Source organism: Pseudomassariella vexata, assembly GCF_002105095.1.
Source record: "Pseudomassariella vexata strain CBS 129021 chromosome Unknown BCR38scaffold_1, whole genome shotgun sequence".
In the NCBI taxonomy this organism is placed as follows: Eukaryota; Fungi; Ascomycota; class Sordariomycetes; order Amphisphaeriales; family Pseudomassariaceae; genus Pseudomassariella; species Pseudomassariella vexata.
The window spans coordinates 612,452-630,640 of NW_024467956.1; the positions used below are offsets into that span (position 1 = coordinate 612,452).

Consider the following 18,189-nt stretch of genomic DNA (forward strand, 5'->3'; position numbering starts at 1 on the left):
CAAAAACGTAAATCGTTACTATTTTAATTATTAATCACATTGAATGACCTCAATGACACTTATCTACACAAACTCCCCCATGCCGCCCACACCGCCCAATAGTTTGATGCATGCTAACGGTACGGTCTGACTATTCACGGCGTTGCTTTCTCATATATGCTGGTATATTTACCTACCTGCATTGGGGCTGGAACTGTCATCTTGGTATGCAGATCAAATTGACACAGGGCGGTGAGATTTTTGTGAGTGGAGGTCTTCATCGGTAGCAACATCTGATAACGCAGAGGAGGCTATTGACGGACGGACGCCATTCACTTTGGGGGACTGTAGATTTAAAAATTTGTTGTGTTACTGATTTGGATATAAGAAGCATCCTGCCACCATCTGTTCCTGAATCTGACCTGCGAAATTTGAAATTCTCACTCACTCTCATCTTTTCAGCCCCAGCAACATATCATCGTTCAGAAACATCACTAGACTCAATCTTACTTGGTTCATGTAACATGTATGAACCACTGGCAATTGTGGGTACAGCTTGCCGGTTCCCTGGTGCGGCAAAGTCTCCATCTAGACTATGGGACCTCTTGAAGGCTCCGAGAGACGTTCTGAAAGAGTTCCCCCCTGAGAGGCTCAATACGGCAAACTTTTATCACAATAATGGCGACATGCACGGCCGCACAAATGTTGAACACAAGTCATATTTGCTGGATGAGGATGTTCGCCACTTCGATGCCGCCTTCTTTCATCTCAATCCGAAGGAGGCGGCTGATATGGACCCTCAGCAGAGGATCCTCCTAGAGACTGTTTATGAGGCCTTCGAGGCAGCGGGTTGGTCGCTCAGCGATGTTGATGGTTCGCAAACCTCAGTTCACGTCGGCTCAATGACAGAGGATTACACCTCTATTCAATCTCGAGACCCTGATATGTCGGGTAGCCACGTTGCTACCGGCGTATCTCGAGCTATCCTGTCCAACCGCATCTCTTATGCCTTCAACCTCCAAGGAGCTTCTCTGTCCCTCGACACAGCTTGTTCGAGCTCACTGGTCGCTCTCCATCTTGCCGCCCAAGGTCTCCATAGAGGGGAAGCCACTCAGGCCGTCGTGGCTGGTACCAATCTACTTATGGATCCGTTTTGGTACATCGCAGAATCGTCGATGCATCTACTCTCTACAGATTCTCGCTGTCGCATGTGGGATAAGGATGCCAGTGGATATGCCCGTGGAGAGGGTTGTGCTGCTGTGGTGTTAAAGACGCTAGCCCAAGCAGTTCGTGATGGTGATCACATCGAATGCGTTATTCGAGGAAGCTTGGTCAATTCGGACGGAGCTACCAATGGCATTACGATGCCATCTCCTGCAGCGCAATCTGCCTTGATCCAGCAGACATACCGAAATGCGGGCTTGGACCCTATCACAGATCGATGCCAATATTTCGAGTGCCACGGTACCGGTACGCAGGCCGGTGATCCTGTTGAGTCCCAAGCGATTCGAGACACCTTCTTTCCCGATAATAAACATGAAGATGACAGTATCCTGTACTGTGGCTCTATCAAGACGATTATCGGCCATCTTGAAGGTTGTGCTGGATTGGCGGGAGTCATTAAAGCCTCACTAGCGATTCAGAACAAGGCGATCCCGCCCAACATGCACTTCAATCAGCTCAACCCCAAAGTTGAGCCTTTTTACAAGAACCTAGAGGTTCCTACTTCTCTTATGCCTTGGCCAGAGATACACGACGCGCCTCGCAGAGCAAGTGTCAACAGCTTTGGTTTCGGCGGTACGAACGCTCATGCTATCCTCGAGAGTTACGAGCCTTCTGAGACAATCGTGTCGTCTTTGAATTCATCTACTTCAGAAATCATGGATGACAGTGTGTATCAATCTATGGTGGGAGGAAGAATTGGAGGCCCGTTTGTGTTCTCGGCAAGAAGTCGCACTTCGTTGGTCAACTGGCTCAAGCAATTATTGACCTACCTGCGGGAGAATCAGTCTCTGGATCTTGACTCTTTAAGCAGCAGCCTGTATTCCAAAAGAACAGCGTTTCCGTATCGTGTCGCGATCCCAGCAGCTTCGGACCTTGATGACCTTGTTCAGAAGCTAGAGGACCAGATCAACACTATAAGCACATCGATGGACGGGTCTGGTGCCGGAGCTGGGTTCGCTGCTCCAAAATCGCTTAGAATTCTGGGCATCTTTACCGGTCAGGTATGTTGCATAGAGTTTTCATCATCGTTCTTGAAGTAGAATTTGTATAGTATCCTGAGTATTGGTGCTGACTACCGTTCACATAGGGAGCGCAAGCGGCACGGATGGGTTGTGCACTGTTAGAGCACTGCAAACTCTTCAAGGAGTCTATCATTGCGTGTGAAGAGGCCTTGAAATGTATCCCTGAACCTCCTCCATGGTCACTCAGTGAGGAATTGGCTGCCGATGCCACGAAATCCCGCGTGTCAGAGGCCAAATTCTCGCAGCCACTCTGCACGGCTATTCAGATTGGTCTCGTAGACCTTCTACGTGCCTGTGGGATTAAATTCTCTGCCGTCGTTGGTCATTCATCCGGAGATATTGGCGCAGCATACGCAGCAGGCCTATTGACTAGGAAGGATGCCATGGGCATCTCTTATTACAGAGGCCATGTGGCCCATCTTGCCCGAGGAGATGCTGGCGAGTCGGGAGGCATGATGGCCGCTGCTATGCCCTTTGATGCTGCATCTGCGCTCTGCTCTGAACCGCGATTCAAGAATCGAATAAACGTCGCAGCTAGCAACTCCCCCTCGAGTGTAACGCTATCTGGCGCCAAGGATGCAATCGTGGAGATGAAGGAACACCTAGATAGAATCAACATCCAGGCCCGGGCCCTTCAAGTTGATGTCGCCTATCATTCCCACCATATGCTCGCCTGCGCTGATGCTTACTTGGGTCACCTCAAGCAGCTCGATATTCGCATCCAAACGCCTCCGACTGATCAAGAGTGCCATTGGTACTCGAGCGTTAGAGCTAACACCAATATTCTCGAGAGACCCTTTGAGTCCGGACTGGAGGCTCAGTATTGGGTCGATAACATGGTGCAACCGGTTTTATTTTCCGAAGCTGTGAAGCTTGCCGTCCAGGTTGTTTCCGCAAGATTCAGTGCCGCAATGGAAATTGGCCCACATCCTGCCCTTAAAGGCCCGGTCAACCAGACATTCAAGCAGTCGATTGATTATACTCCTCAGTATACTAGCTGCCTAAGTCGAGGTAATGACGACATTGAAACCTTTTCAGAGATGCTTGCAATGATCTGGACCATTGACCCTTCCTCGATTGATTTTGCGAGTTGGCGGAAGGCATTCGGTCTTGCAGCCCAACCACAGGTGCTTAAGAACTTGCCCCCATACGCTTGGGACCACACACAGATTCATTGGCGTGAATCCCGCGTGGTTCGCAATTATCGTCTTGGCAAACAACCTCCCCATGATCTTCTTGGTCGCCTCTGGAACGACGCCCAGTATGAGCACACTTGGCGCAACATCTTCCAGCTCAAGGAGATGCCCTGGGTCAAGGGACATGTCTTTCAGGGCCAGGTTCTATTTCCAGCGACTGGCTACATCAGTCTGGCTGTGGATGCAGCAAAAGCCTTCATCACAGGCCGCCCCATCAAATTGGTTGAAGTTCTTGATATGGCCATCCCTACAGCGTTGGTAATCGGCGAGGGAGATGAGGTTGAGGTTCTGTTTACAATACGCAGTCGTGTCTCACCTGAGAAGGTTGAAGATGGTTCTATTCTGGAAGCAGAGTTTGCTTGCTACAGTTATCCCGACGGGCGTGAGGCTGACAAAACTTGTGACGGCCGGTTGCTTGTTCATCTCGGTGAACCTGAACCGGAGGATCTCGCGCCCACCAACATATCTAATGTGGAGCTGACGCCATTCAACGTCGATCGGTTCTATCGCGCGGCGTCGGATATTGGCTTTGGATACGACGGCACTTTCCGTGCACTGACTTCGCTCAACAGGTGCTGGGGCCATGCAAAAGCAGTCGCCTCATGGCCTAAAGATGACCTCGATGTCTGCTGCACTTTGCACCCTGCTATCCTCGATGTTGCTCTTCAAGCAGGACTGGCCACTTTTGTATCTACCGCTGAGAGATCCATGCCAAGCTCCTATCTCCCTGTTGGAATTAAGAGGGCCCTCGTCCACCCCAATGTGGACTTTCTGAGTCTCGATGGATCGACCAACATTGAGATTGAGGCTTACATGACCAGTCCCGAGCTGGGTAAGCTGATGGAAGCCGACATCAACGTGCGTGCTAAGAAAGGCACTCGCGATGATTTGGGGGGCATCCAGTTGGAGGGCGTCAGATTTAAGGCTATTTCGGAGCCACAACCATCAGAAGATCGAAATATTTTTGCCAAGACGGTTTGGGGCCTTGATGCAGCATATGGTCTAGTTCAGCCACGAACTGCCGAAATCAGTGCTAGATCGTCCATGTACACGCCAGAGGAGTACGAACGCGTCGCACTATTTTATCTTCAGTCGCTTGCTCGGTCGGTGAATGCGAGAGAGCTGAACGTTGTGAAGCACCATCATCAAGATCTGATGCGTTTTATCGACGCAACCGTTGCTCAGCTTCGCAAAGCTGACCACCCTGTTTTGATGAGGGAGTGGCTGAATGACAGCTCCGACACTATCAAACATCTTCTTAGTCGTGATCCGAGCGACGTTGACATGGCAATGCTGGCGTCCAGCGCAGAGTGGACTCTCACCCTACTGGAAGGGACCTCGGAATATACACACGAGAGTTTGCCGAGTTCCTTTTACCACAACAGAAGCAGCGCTACTACATGCAACGAGTACATTGCGCAGCTCGTCCTCCAAATTAGTCACCAGTTCCCTAGAACCAATATTCTTGAAATCAGTGCTGGTGTCAGAAATACCACTTCTACCATCCTAGGCACTGTTGGTGACGCGTACGCACACTATACTTGCGCTGGTGCTTCGGAAACCGTTATCAAGAGTCTTAAGGAAAAGCTAGTCCCAGCTGAAACAGAAAATGTCAGCTTCAAGGTCTTTGAAGTGGAGGCTGACCTCGCCTCCCAAGGATTTGAGGCAGGATCATACGATATTGTCATTGCGACAGATGTTTTACGTGCGAGCCGATATTTATCAAGAACGGTGCAGAATATGCGAAGACTAATCCGCCCCGGAGGTTTCTTGATTGCGATGGAATTTACGGGAACCTCGCTTCGACCAACCGCCATTATGGGAGGCTTGGAGACTTGGTGGGCTGGTGTCAGTGATAGAGGAACAGCAAGCCCTGTCATCACAACTGGAGAATGGGATAAACTCCTCGAGCGACATGGGTTCTCGGGAATTGACTGTACTCTCCACGACCAAGCCAATGTCGGAATGCATGGCTTCTCTGTTTTCTCCTCCCAAGCCACGGACGATCGATTGGACATCTTGCGAGATCCCCTCATTTCTATGGACATGATCACACCACCTCCTGTGATCCTCATTGGCGGTGAAACAAGCAAGGTTTCTAGACTCGTCCGACAAGCAGAGAAAATGGTTCGTGGTTGGGCAACAGAAATACAGGCATACAGCCGTTTCGATCAAATTGATTGTTCTCGAATCCCGCCCGGAGCCTCCGTTATCAGCTTCCAGGACCTCGATAAGCCGCTCTTCTCTTCCCCCCCGTCACCAAGCGAGCTACGAAATCTCAAGCAAGTATTAGATATTTCGCGAAATATCTTGTGGGTAACATCACGTCGTATGGCAGACGATCCGTATGCGAATATCATGATCGGCATTGGACGCTCGCTGAGACTCGAATCTCCCGACACTACTATTCATTATCTCGATTTTGACGAAGATGAACCATGGGATATCCAAGTGCTGATGGCTCAGTTCCTTCGTCTCATATTCTCGTCTTCTCTCGGTGTTGCCGAGGGAATGCTTTGGGTAGAGGAGCCAGAGATCGTCATCAAGGATTCCCAAATCTTGGTGCCACGAATTTTGCCCGATCAGATATCCAATGAGGTCTACAACGCGAAACGCCGTCAGATTACCAAGCTAGTTGAACCTGCAGAGCCGATCGAGATTGCCAAGGATGTCGACTCAGCGGATTCGGTACTTATCTGCAGCCGTTCTCTTGATCTTCCAGAGAACCACGTACCAATTCAGGTCAAGCTATCGGTAGCGCTACATGATGGAAACGAATCTCCTTGCTTCCTCTGCTATGGAAATGTGAAAGACCAGGGAGACAGAGTTGTATTGACGCTGTCAGAAACCGACTCGTCAGTTGCTCACGTTCGCGAGGACTCTGACTTCAGTTCCTTGGGTCTGCAGGAGTGCGATGCAGAGGATCTCGCGAACTTGGCAAGCTTCTTAATTGCATCGCATGTAGTTTCCAACATTCCGGGCCACGGAACAACTCTCGTGTGTGGCGCGTCTGATAGGCTGGCCGATGCGATACGTTTGGTGGTGGCAGGTGCAGGTTGCAAGGCCTTGTTTGTTGCAATTAGCAAGGAGAGACAAAGCGAACACGACGGATGGCTTTATGTTCATCCTCAGAGTACCGCTCGAAGTTTCCAACAGATGATTCCTCGTGGCCCAATCAACCTCTATGGTCTGTCTAAGAAGAATACCGACACTATTTCCCGGTGGCTACCTGCTGGCTGCACAGTACAGACATTCGATGTCAACACTCTGTCATAACAGTCAGTCGAAGACGCTGTCAGGGTCTACTCGACACACCAAGAATCCTTGGCCTCGGCATCGAAGCCGGCAATTGTGAACATCCATGAGTTACCCCAACCGCGTGACTCCAGCCCGGTACGTCTGTCTGTCGTGACAAATTGGAAGCGAGAAAGCTCAGTCGGTGCGATCCTCCGCGGTCTCGAGCCAAGTGCCCTATTGTCACCCGACAAAACATACTTCCTCGTTGGCATGGCAAGTGAACTTGGTCAATCTCTGACCTACTTCATGATTCGCGCCGGCGCTCGCCACATTGTCTTGTCTAGTCGAAACCCCAAAGGGGGTCAAAACTGGATTCATGATCTCCAAGCCATCGGCATTGAAATTCGCGTGGTGAAGATGGATGTTACATCCCGTTCACAGGTTCGAGAGACTGTTGCAATGCTTCGCCGTACCATGCCTGAGATTGGTGGTGTCACAAATGCAGCTCTGGTCCTGGAACCGGCTATTTTCGCGAATCTCTCCGCTGAAAGTATCGCCAAGCAGATGAAACCGAAGATCTATGGCACCGCCAATCTGGATGACGAGTTCAAAACCAGTAAATTAGATTTCTTCTTGACGTTTGGTTCTTTGTCCACTGTGTGCGGCAACGCCGGGCATGCGATATACCACGCGGGCAATGCCTTTATGATGAGCTTGGTACAGAATAGGAGGCGACGCGGTCTAGCGGCATCCATTCTCAACTTCGGAATGCTCGTAGATGTCGGATACGTTGCTCGATCAGATCGTTCTGCTGGGCCGAGTGTTGAGGAATGGCTCCGCACTGATCTCCCTACAGCTCTATCCGAAGCAGATTTCCATCATGTTATCCTCCAAGGAATTGCTGCAGGCCATCCAAACTCCCCAAGTGGCGAGGTTATCATGGGCCTCGAGATGTTCCATGATCAAGGACAGAGCTCTAAACCACGATGGGCTAACGCGCCCCTTTTCTCTCACATGGTCCGTGTCTCTAAGGCCTCCAAGGATGGGCAAGCAGACGACGCGCCTTCTTCAATCCAGCGATGGCAACAGAATCTGGAAGATGCTATCTCTTTTGATGAGGCAATCCCACCGATCACCGAGCTATTGTCCAGAAAAATCGAGTCTATGATCCATGTTTCATTGCACTCAATTCATCCTGATGAGCCCATGTCACATCTAGGAATTGATTCTATCAATGCCATTGAGATTCGAAAGTGGCTCCGAGAGAAGTTGGAAGCTGATATCTCCATGCTCAAGATCCTTGGTCGAGACTCTATCTCATCCATCATTCGTACCGTAGCCGAGCAGTACATTGCCAAGAGACCGGCAACAAAGAGCATGTCTAAGGGAGAGATCTCGACTGCTGAAGTGCCACAGCCAAACAAGACGCTAGCACCTAAGGCAGATCCGAATGCCCAAAAAGAGTCAACTGGCCCGACTTTATCCAACCATGGCCATGATGCTCGAGATAGTGAAGCTTCTCTGACTTCCTCCCAATGTTTGACTGGGATATCCAATCAAATTCCGGGACCCCAACTGCCATTTATTCGATCCGAGCGCTTGTCATATGCTCAGGCCGGTTTCTTCTACCTGAGTGCATTCTCTGATAGTCGGACATCATTCAACCTTACGGGGAGGTTCCGGATCAAGGGTCGATTGGACACTGAGAGGTTTTGTCGTGCTTTTGATCAAGTCATGCATCACCATGAGGCATTGCGAACATGTTTCTTGGCAACCTCCGGAAGCTCTGAAGTCATGCAGCATGTCACTAAGAACGCGACCCCTCAAATCAGTCGCTTGCAATCCACCAAAGAAACGGCAAAGGTGGATGTGGAGAAGGCATTCGACGAAATTGCGAAACATGAGTACTCCCTCGCTACGGGTGACACCCTTCGAGCCACTCTGATCAGTCATGGAGCGCAATGGCATACTCTAGTCATTGGATTCCATAATATTGCGCTTGATGCCGTCTCCATGAGGTTACTTTTTGCTGATATTGACCGTGCATATCGATTCCAAACGTTGTCTCAGGACTCTGCCTCGTATCTTGACTTCACTCGCCAGGAAATCGACGATGTACAGGCGGGGCGTCTTGACGAGAGTATCGACTATTGGAAACGCCTTCTCGACCCTATCCCGGAACCTATTCCTTTGCTGCCAACGGCAAAGGTTAAGACCAGACAGAACCGTCGGTCATACGGATATCATCTCGTCAAAAGAGAGCTGAGTAGCGAGCTTGTGCAGCGTGTGACGCAAATCAGTCAGGCTCACGGCGTCACTCCGATGCAATTCTACTTGGCTGTTATGCGAGTTTTCCTTTGCCGTCTGCTGGATATCGATGACATTTGCATCGGCGTTATGTCCCATGGTCGTGACCCGACAAGTCGGTTTGGGGACACTGTTGGCCATATGGCTAATATCCTCCCCATTCGTTTCAAGGGATCTTGGGGTGAATGCTTTCCAGAGGTCCTGGAGAACACATTCAAGACTCTTTTGGACAGCTTCGACAACCGAAATGTCCCATTTGCTGTCGTTTTGGAGAAGATACAGGCTCTAAGGAGTGAAGGAGGCATGCCTCTCGTCCAAGTGGCCTATGACTACAGAGTCGGCGAGAATGTCGCGAACTCTGTGGGAGGCTGTACCATGGAACTAGAAGAAACCATCTACACAACTCTCTACGACTTGACTATCGACGTTTTACAATCTACCTCGCACGGCCATTTGCTCAATATCAGATGCAGTGACGACTTTTACTCCCTTTCGACCACAGAGTTCATCGCGGAAACATTTGTCAATGTGATTGAATCTCTGGCTCCAGATCCCTCGGTTGCAGTGAAGGACATTGGTCTATTCAGCGACACCCAGCTGCAACAGGCGACAACCGTTGCTCACGGTGCTGATGTCGAGCACTCGTGGCCCCAGTCGTTGTCGGAAAGGTTCGAGCAGGTTGTTGCCAACTTCCCCGGTTCCGTTGCCGTCAAAGATGGCAACGAGGCCATCACATACAATCAATTGAAGCAATTAGTTGAGATCTACGCCAACATTCTACTCGAAGCAAAGACCACAGCTGGATCTCTAATTGCGGTTCTGTGTGAGCCAAGCATTGATCTCTATGCGACAATGTTGGCTGTCTTCCATATCGGGGCTGTCTTTATTCCATTGGACGTGAGCGTGCCCGCTGCGAGACGTAACGACATGATGAAAGCATGCCAGCCAGATCTCCTCGTCTTCCATGCAGCTACTGCCGCCAGTGCGACCGAGGACCATGGCGAATATAGATCGCTAAACATAGCTGAGAAGGCTCGGGCTCACCCACGGCATGCTCGTTCTCCTGAGCGTACTGTTTCAGACCCCGGATCGGATAGTTATATTCTATTCACGAGCGGATCTACTGGCGTGCCCAAGGGCATCAAGCTGCATCAAAGAGGCATGATGAACTATGCTGCTTACACCAGCAAAGCCTACGGGTTTAAACAAGTTAGAGTATTGCAGCAAACATCCATCGGATTTGACTTATCCTTTGCGCAAATCTACAACGCCTTCACCAATGGAGGAACGCTTGTTGTTGCTTCAGTTGAAGCTAGAGGGGACCCTGATATGCTCTCTAGGTTCATCATCGACGAGATGATCGAGTATACTATCGGCACTCCTTCCGAGTACAACTTGCTTCTTAGCTATGCCTCAGATGTCTTGCAGCAATGCCGCTCGTGGCGCTTCTGCCATACAGCTGGAGAAGCCCTTCCTGAGCGGCTTATCGAGGGCGTGCGAGAGTTGAAGCTTCCCAATTTGACGCTAACTGATGCTTATGGGCCCGCCGAAGCTTTCATTGTGACCAACCGGAATATCCAGGTACATGCCGGTGCTATCCAGGACGAATGCAATAACAGGGCTGGATCCGTTGGCTACGTCCTTCCAAACACGTCTGTCTATATCACCAGTGAAAGCGATGGGAGCCTGCTGCCTTTAGGCGTGCCAGGTGAAATTTGCATCGCTGGCAGCGGCCTGTTCAACGGCTATCTTGACACTGAACTAGGCGATGAAAAATTCGTCGAGAACCCATTCGCCAGTGCCGAGTATCTGGAACAAGGGTTTCACACCATGTACAAGTCCGGAGATAGGGGCATTCTCCATGCAGACGGATCGATCGTCTTCCTAGGCCGATGTTTTGGCTACAATGCGATGATCAAGCTCCGAGGCTTAAGAATCGACCTTAACGAGGTCACTGGTGCAATCTTGGGGGCAGCACCAAACGACTTGGCTGATGCAGCTGTGACGGTTCGCGGCGACCCGCAGTTCCTCGTATGCCACGTCGTCTTTAAGCCCAGGAGGCACCTGGAACATGAGCAGCTTATAGACCTTCTCCAAAGTCTTACGCTTCCACAATACATGATCCCATCAGCCATTGTTCCCCTGGAACGTTTGCCGGTCACACCAAACGGAAAGCTGAATACTGAAGTTCTCAAGGGCTTACCACTTTCTACGGTTTCAGGGCAAACTGAAATCGAGGTTGGGGCTACAGAAACAGAAGTAAATCTTCGCGCAATATGGATTGATGTCATTGGAACAGTCGCACAAACGGTCCATATTGGCCCAAGTTCCTCTTTCTTTTCAGTGGGTGGAAATTCTTTGCTCCTGGTTCAGTTGCAACATGCTATTCATCGGAAGTTTGGTGTTAAGATTCATCTTCGACTCTTAAGAGAAACTTCAAATCTTAGAGCTATGAGTGCGGTAGTTGAGAGGAAACAGGGTCAATGATAGGGGACATACGTGACTATATTGCTGGAAGTTGTACACATGTATCCAATCCATTACAGTGGGGGAAAGTTGAACACATGGTATATGTATTTATTGATTTCCTGCTGAACATCGTTGTTATAGGCCAATACCGCTATGGTGATCATTTTTGTATCAGAGATGCTTCCGGTGTGTGAAGCTATCCAAGCATGCTAGCTACACATGTGAGAAAGCAGGGCGACAGTGGTATGTGCACCATAGTTGGCCTGGAGCGACAACATACCCCCTGTAGCAAGGCAAGGTGTAAAGAACACAAACAGGGAGTATCTATCTATTTAGACATGGAACAGAATCTACCAGGGGTATGTCTGAAAGCCAAGCATTCTGACAAAATTGGGTGACCTTTTCTCAAAGTGGCTCTGTCAGACCGTCGGCAACCAGGTATCCGATTGGTACATATTCCCGTTTGAATTAGCCTTTTGTCGTACGGTCTATGATCCACTTGTATTGTGTATCAATACGGCGTGTTTTGGCCGTGTTCAGATGATTCAAGACATTGGCCTTTGAATTGAGGCTGTCTGTGAATATGACGATCGGCAGGGGTTGAGGGAAGCTGATTTCCTTCAATAGCTTTGCAATACACAGAGCAGAAATTCCAGCTGTAGTCAAGTTGCAGAAGGCTGACTCCGTTGAACTGATCAGGACCGGGGATTGCTTCTTGAATTTCCAGTAGGTTGGTGCCCCCGCGATAAAGACAACGTGGCCACTGACAGAAATACGTGTTCCAAGTTCGCTTGCACAGCTGGCATTGGCAACTACGTGAAGTTTCAGACCTCATGGGTTATATTTAACACCAAGAACAATGCCCCGGGCAGGCCAGCCGTTGAAATAACGTTGGAGATGCTTCAAAGCTTCCATATGTCGTGTGGAAGGGCCTGCATTGGCTTCACAGAGCTTGTGGGTCGTCAGTGTAATATCAGCTCTACTCCCAGCGCTGAGATAATTGAGGGATCCGATTTGTTTAATGTAGGAGTTCTGTTCGTCTGGTGAACGGTCCAGGTCGAAGGTATCGTGAGATCAGATTTCCAAGGTTGATTTGAGTAACCATACGAGGCAAGAGCCGTCATCATATCCCTCTGGTTACTGGCAATAAACTTTCACCGCCTCTGGCGTGCGATAGTTGAAAAAATTTGCAGTTGTGACGTTTTGAACGCACTCAAGGTCATTAACAGCCACGAGTGTCATCAAGATGGGCAAGGAGACCATGTTGGCAACTACAGCGTATAGCTCTTGAACAGACCAACTTTATCCTCTCTCAAAATTTGCCACACACAACAAGATAGACGCTGTTTTGTAGGAAGTTTTCGCCATCAAATGTCTGGACTGGCACCCACTTAGTTGGCAGGGCGCGCTCAACAGGCACGAGGAATAGAATAGAACCTCAACAGATCATCAACATAACAGGTGCTTCCACAATCGAACCCGCGAGGGGAAGCATCTTGATCAATTTCGGTGGCCCAGGTGGGGACGGACAACAAAACCTCGCTGCGACAGCGGAATTCTTGCAAAAGTAAGTAAGCCACGATTTTGCACTTTTGGCGTTTGTGTACTCACCTCAAGCGCTCAGTATGACGGGTGGTTTCCACGATATCATCAGCTTTGATCCGCGGTAAGGAACGATCCATAGCCGATTGTCAGAGACTGCGAACTATTCAGTATACTCTAATAACTAGAACACAAGGAACCGGTCAGACTTTGACGTATTCGTGCTATGCTAACGACGCTGAGAGGCTTTTTGCCCAAATACCAAATACGGCTACGGCTAACTCATCAGACACAGCATTGGGGCATATTTGGGCTGAAGCAATGTTATCGTCGGATGCTTGTTTAAATGGGATGAATGAAAGTGGGACTCTAGTCGGCACGGCTTTCGTGGCACGGGACATGATGAAAATTGTTGACGCACTGGGCGAAGACGGGATGTTGCGGTATTACGGTAAGAACAACTTCTTAGGCGTCGCCGAGTTTGAACTTCCAGCTGATGAAACAATCTCCATGTAGCTCATATGGTACAGTTTTGGGAGCAACAGTGGCTTCCATGTTCCCCGACCGAATGGACAGGGTACTTCTGGATGGAGTGGTTAACCCGGACGACTACTACCATGGACCGTAAGTCTCACCTCGACATCCAACGTTGAAAATATCACTGATCGACTTTACCCCTTCCCACAGAGATACGGTCACCTTCACGGACACAGACAAAACATTCCGGAGCTTCCTATCAGGCTGCGTCACAGCAGGCGACGCTTGCGCCCTAGCGCATCGCAACCAAACTCCAGCCGAGCTAGAATCATCCATCCACGATTTCCTGCAGATACTTAAATACGAACCCATCCCCGTTGCCGGGCTCGTCTTAGATTACAGTATCTTCAAAGCCACCCTCTTGGGTAGCCTCTACTGGCCAAGCGGGTGGCCACAACTGGCCGCCGCCCTGGACAGCATGCTAAGCAACGATATAGACACCCTTGCGCAGCACTTGGACTACCTTGTCACCCCGGCTGCGTCTATCCAGTACGAGGCACTGCCCGGTATCAAGTGCAGCGACAAATTCCCGCGCTTATCCAGCAGCAAGGCTTTGGTGCCGATCATGGAGGAGTTCTACGAAATCAGCGAGTGGTGCGGTGAGACGGTTGCGAATCTGGTCTCGCAGTGCGCGCAGTGGCAGTTTGATGCTAAGGAGCGATATGATGGTGATTTCCAGGTGCAGACAAGGAATCCGGTCTTGCTGGTCGGGAATACCTTTGATCCTGTGACACCACTTGCTGCAGCGCAAAATGTCAGCGCGGGATTTGATGGAAGTGTTGTACTTCAGCATAATGGCAACGGTGTAAGTAATTGAATCGGCGAAACGATGCGCGAGTGAGTGTTGAAGGCTAACGGATCATAGCACTCAAGTTGGGCACAGCGATCTGCTTGCACAATGAAAGCCATCGCAGATTATTTCGTCAATGGAACTTTGCCGGAACCTGGGACGGTTTGCGAAGTCGATGCGCCGTTGTTTTCTGAGACGGAATAGAACAATAAGGCTATAGAGAAGTCAGGTCACGATGTTTCGAGGGATTAATGTTGATGTGTCAAGATGGGAATATTGTTAGTATTTCTGATCTACCACTTACTTTACTTTGGATAGAATGCGAAAATAGATAAATTGAAACGTGGTCGACCGTAAAGGGCCACCACACATTGTAAAAACATCGATTTGCATCGAAGAGTTGGAAGCGTTGCGTATACTCAAGGCATTCTCAATTAGTTCCTCGGGTCTGTCGATAGATTCATCAGCCGATATATAGGTTATGCTATCTTGGTCTCATCACGTGAATTCAGCATCACTTCCGCCGATATGCAAGGCTGGTTGTCAACACGCCGAAGGAACACTCACCATGCAATGTAGCCAATCCTGAGTATTCTTTTTTTTTCAGAATATACACGCATTGTTGGTCACACAGCCTCCCAAGGGTTGGGCAAGATAAAGTACTGTTACTATCCTGTGTGTTAACCGATGGCAGTTTATTCAAATGCCTTGAAGGAGTGACTAATACGCACCCCAATGTCGTCAACTGGTCCGCCGTTTACATTTCGACTCGTCTATACTTACTTTGGTGAGGGTGGCCTCGATATCATAGATAAGACAAATTTCTGGTAGTCACAACCCCCCTAACGTTCAGCTAAATCCACACAATTTTCCACGAATACGATTGGGTTCACGAACAAGTTGCCTACCACCTGGCGATCCCCAATACCTGGCTATTGACTTATCTCAGCCTTGGGTTTTCCCATGAATTCTCCGCAATTCGAAGCTCCTGGCCTTTGGTTCTAGGTTTGTGATTACGATGCTATGGGCACACTGACTACCAATGCTGTAACCTCCTTCACCGCCAAGATGCCATTGGGTGGCCACTTGAAACCCGAAGAAGATATTGAATTAAATGAAGGTTACACAGACGACATCTATGTTCTATACTGCCTGCTTGTCGAAGATCGAAGTCAAGGGTTGGGATCTGTTATTGCTCGCGTAGTTCTGGGCAATCACCCCTATAAAGCCGACCCCGGGAGTATTGGCATCTCGATAGACCTCGCCCGAGGCTACACCTTCTCTAAGCGCTGTAGGTTTGTCTCATCGTGGCTGTGGACCTATATCTGTGACATCCAGAATAACGATGAACGGCGGTAGGTATGTCAACACTGTATTAATCGACGAGACCCCTAGCCTAGTAATCATAAGATGAGTATGGATATACGTGACCGTTTTAGCTACTAGCATGATAGCCGGTTAAATTACCCACAGCTTTTGTTGATAGCATTAGATTTCCTCACAATACAGACGATGTAAGCTGAATGTGAGCGGTTATTTTCATCTACCGGTAGAATGACCACTTCACAGCGGCCAGGCCTTAACACCGGTATCATAGGCATATGCTAGACACTACGAAGTTAGTACATAGTAACTAGCTAAAAACACCGGACGACGCTACAGAGGAAACCATGAAAGCTCCGCCAAGAGGTTTCCAGGGGTTAGCGCCGGCGAGGTTGGCGATAGCTTCATTTCTTAGCAGCAATAATCAACCCTATAAGAACCAACCATGACCAACCAACTTAGGGTGTTGATGATTGGTTGGTTGGGTTTATCCGACCGTTGCTCGATCGTCTGATTGCCCCCAGCAGCCAGGTGCCGATCAAATCCCATTAAACGATGAACGGCAGAGTCGAGTATTGTAACCTTTTTATTTTGGGTATCTTCGAAGCCACTGATCAATCCCAACCAAGTTATCGCAAGGCGGGACGGGAAAGTTCCTATTTATCGTTCTTCCTCTCGTCCAAACAAATACACATGGCCACAGCTATGGCCATGTCCATATTAGCCGCGATGGTCACATGGTACGTCTGCTGACCACCGAGCAATTCACGACCGTTGAACCAATCACGCGAGATGGTCACAGCCGGCAGTCCCGACACCTGGTCGACGATCTCGGCCTTGGTGTTGAGGAAGTTGCCCTTCATCTCCAACTCGACCGCCTCCTTGGATAGCGAGATGAACGAGGCAGTGGACTTGGACCCGATAACTACAAAGCGCAGTCATGTCAGTGTACCTTCGTGCCATCTCGTTGGGGCAAGGCAAGTGGGAGTGATGTGAGTCAGGCTTACGACTGAATTTGCCCTTCACCTCAAAGATCATTTGCTCGCTCGGACTCTCCAAGTAGTATGTGGCATGCAAGGCCAGATGCTTCTTGCGGATTGTGAATATGTGGGTGCCCCGCATGTCCATGATGCGTTTGCGACCCGAGAGGGACAGGGCCTTGCCTTCGACCTTGAACAACGGCCGTCCGTCTACCGTGCTGATTGTGAAGTCGTCACCCGACCAAGACATGATCTTTTCTTTCACGACCAGTGTTACGCATTGAGGTGCAATGAAGTCGGCGAATATACCTGTCGGCCTTGGTAAAGAATTCATTTTCGTCGATCTAATAGTTTCGGAAATAGGATAAATCTTGCTGTATAAGAAGATTCTGACTGTGCGATACTGAGGCCCGAGGTAGCCTACTAGAGACAATGTAGAGAGATGTGGTAGATCATTACAAAACCTTCATGAATCTGGTACCTGTGAGTTTTATCGTGGAGAGTCCGTGGCAGTGCAGCACTTACCATGAACCTTCGCAAGCCATATCGCTCAGCCCCGCACTGCCTGGAGTTTATAAATACACAAAGATAAGTGCTACCTCAGACTGGAAAAAGTACCTAGACAAATCGCAAAGTAGGTATGCTTAATCACAAACAATCCTTGTATTCAGCCCCGACCGCCGGTCGTAATGGTTGAATACTATCAGCGCCCCGCAATTTACCCGATTGGGCGTCATCCGAGCGTTCCACGATTGTATGGAATATTCATGACAGCTGTGTGGACGCATGATCACATGAAGGTCGCTTGTAGATGTACTTGTCCTTCATAGGTCATGTTATTGAACTAGACATGTCCTACGCAGCTCACGTTGTGTACCATGCAATCGAATGTAGTTCACTACCCACAACCAATCATACGCCGCAGCCAATTGCAACCTTGCCTCTTGTCACGGGGAGAAAGCCGGTCCAAACGCCCATATACTCGTGTGTGTGGTGTGTAGCGCATGGAGGAGTCTAGAATCGTTCCTTATCCTTGATGGGCACGTCGCTACCTGTCAAGTTCTTGTACTGATTGCGGATCATGTCGGAGATCTGCTCGTCCTTAGCCTGCTCAACGGCGCTCTCGTTGTCCTGGGGTCCCTGCTTTAAGATCTTCTCCTGGAACATGTCGACCGCTAAACATGCATGAATTCGTCGTTAGCAAGTGTAGTGATGGTGGTGATGAGGTCCAAATGAACTTGGAAATTGGGATGGGACGATGTGCAGCTGGATTGTGCCCCGCTTATTCGTAAAATGGAGGGGTAAGCTGTAACAAACCTTTGTCGAGGGCATCCTCATTCTTCTCACTCTCCTTGCCGCCGCCAGCCATTCCCTGCAGCTTGTCCATGAAGCCACCGCCGGACGACGATTGTTGCTGCTGCTCGCCCTGAGGCTTCTGGCCCTCCTTGTTTTCGCCGCCGGTCAACTTGCTGACAAAGTCCATGATGATCGTTTGGTAGGTGAATGGATCAAGACTATCTTATGAGTATGGATGCTGTTGACAGAAATGTGTAGTGCAGATTCTCAAAAGTTGACTGAGAGCC

At 49.5% G+C, this 18,189-nt stretch overlaps 3 protein-coding genes across 3 annotated transcripts; 1 reads left to right on the plus strand and 2 right to left on the minus strand.

Moving 5' to 3' along the window:
- Window positions 1–503: 503 nt before the first annotated feature.
- Window positions 504–14,507, plus strand: BCR38DRAFT_479572 (polyketide synthase 3; the record flags this gene model as incomplete). Its single annotated transcript, XM_040863167.1, has 9 exons — window positions 504–2,204; window positions 2,291–6,664; window positions 6,701–10,996; window positions 12,880–13,001; window positions 13,059–13,100; window positions 13,222–13,427; window positions 13,507–13,600; window positions 13,664–14,318; window positions 14,379–14,507. The coding sequence occupies 9 exons, from the start codon at window positions 504–506 to the stop codon at window positions 14,505–14,507; spliced, it is 11,619 nt and encodes a 3,872-aa protein (XP_040720636.1).
- Window positions 14,508–16,282: 1,775 nt separating this feature from the next.
- On the minus strand, window positions 16,283–16,940 carry BCR38DRAFT_453693 (tubby C-terminal-like domain-containing protein; the record flags this gene model as incomplete). The annotated part of the gene is made up of 2 exons (XM_040861622.1): window positions 16,283–16,551; window positions 16,634–16,940. The coding sequence occupies 2 exons, from the start codon at window positions 16,938–16,940 to the stop codon at window positions 16,283–16,285; spliced, it is 576 nt and encodes a 191-aa protein (XP_040720637.1).
- A 692-nt stretch (window positions 16,941–17,632) lies between these two features.
- On the minus strand, window positions 17,633–18,089 carry BCR38DRAFT_302052 (uncharacterized protein; the record flags this gene model as incomplete). Its single annotated transcript, XM_040854572.1, has 2 exons — window positions 17,633–17,781; window positions 17,924–18,089. Coding segments are annotated over 2 exons (315 nt in total), but the record flags the coding sequence as incomplete, so codon positions are not given.
- Between the last annotated feature and the right edge of the window lie 100 nt (window positions 18,090–18,189).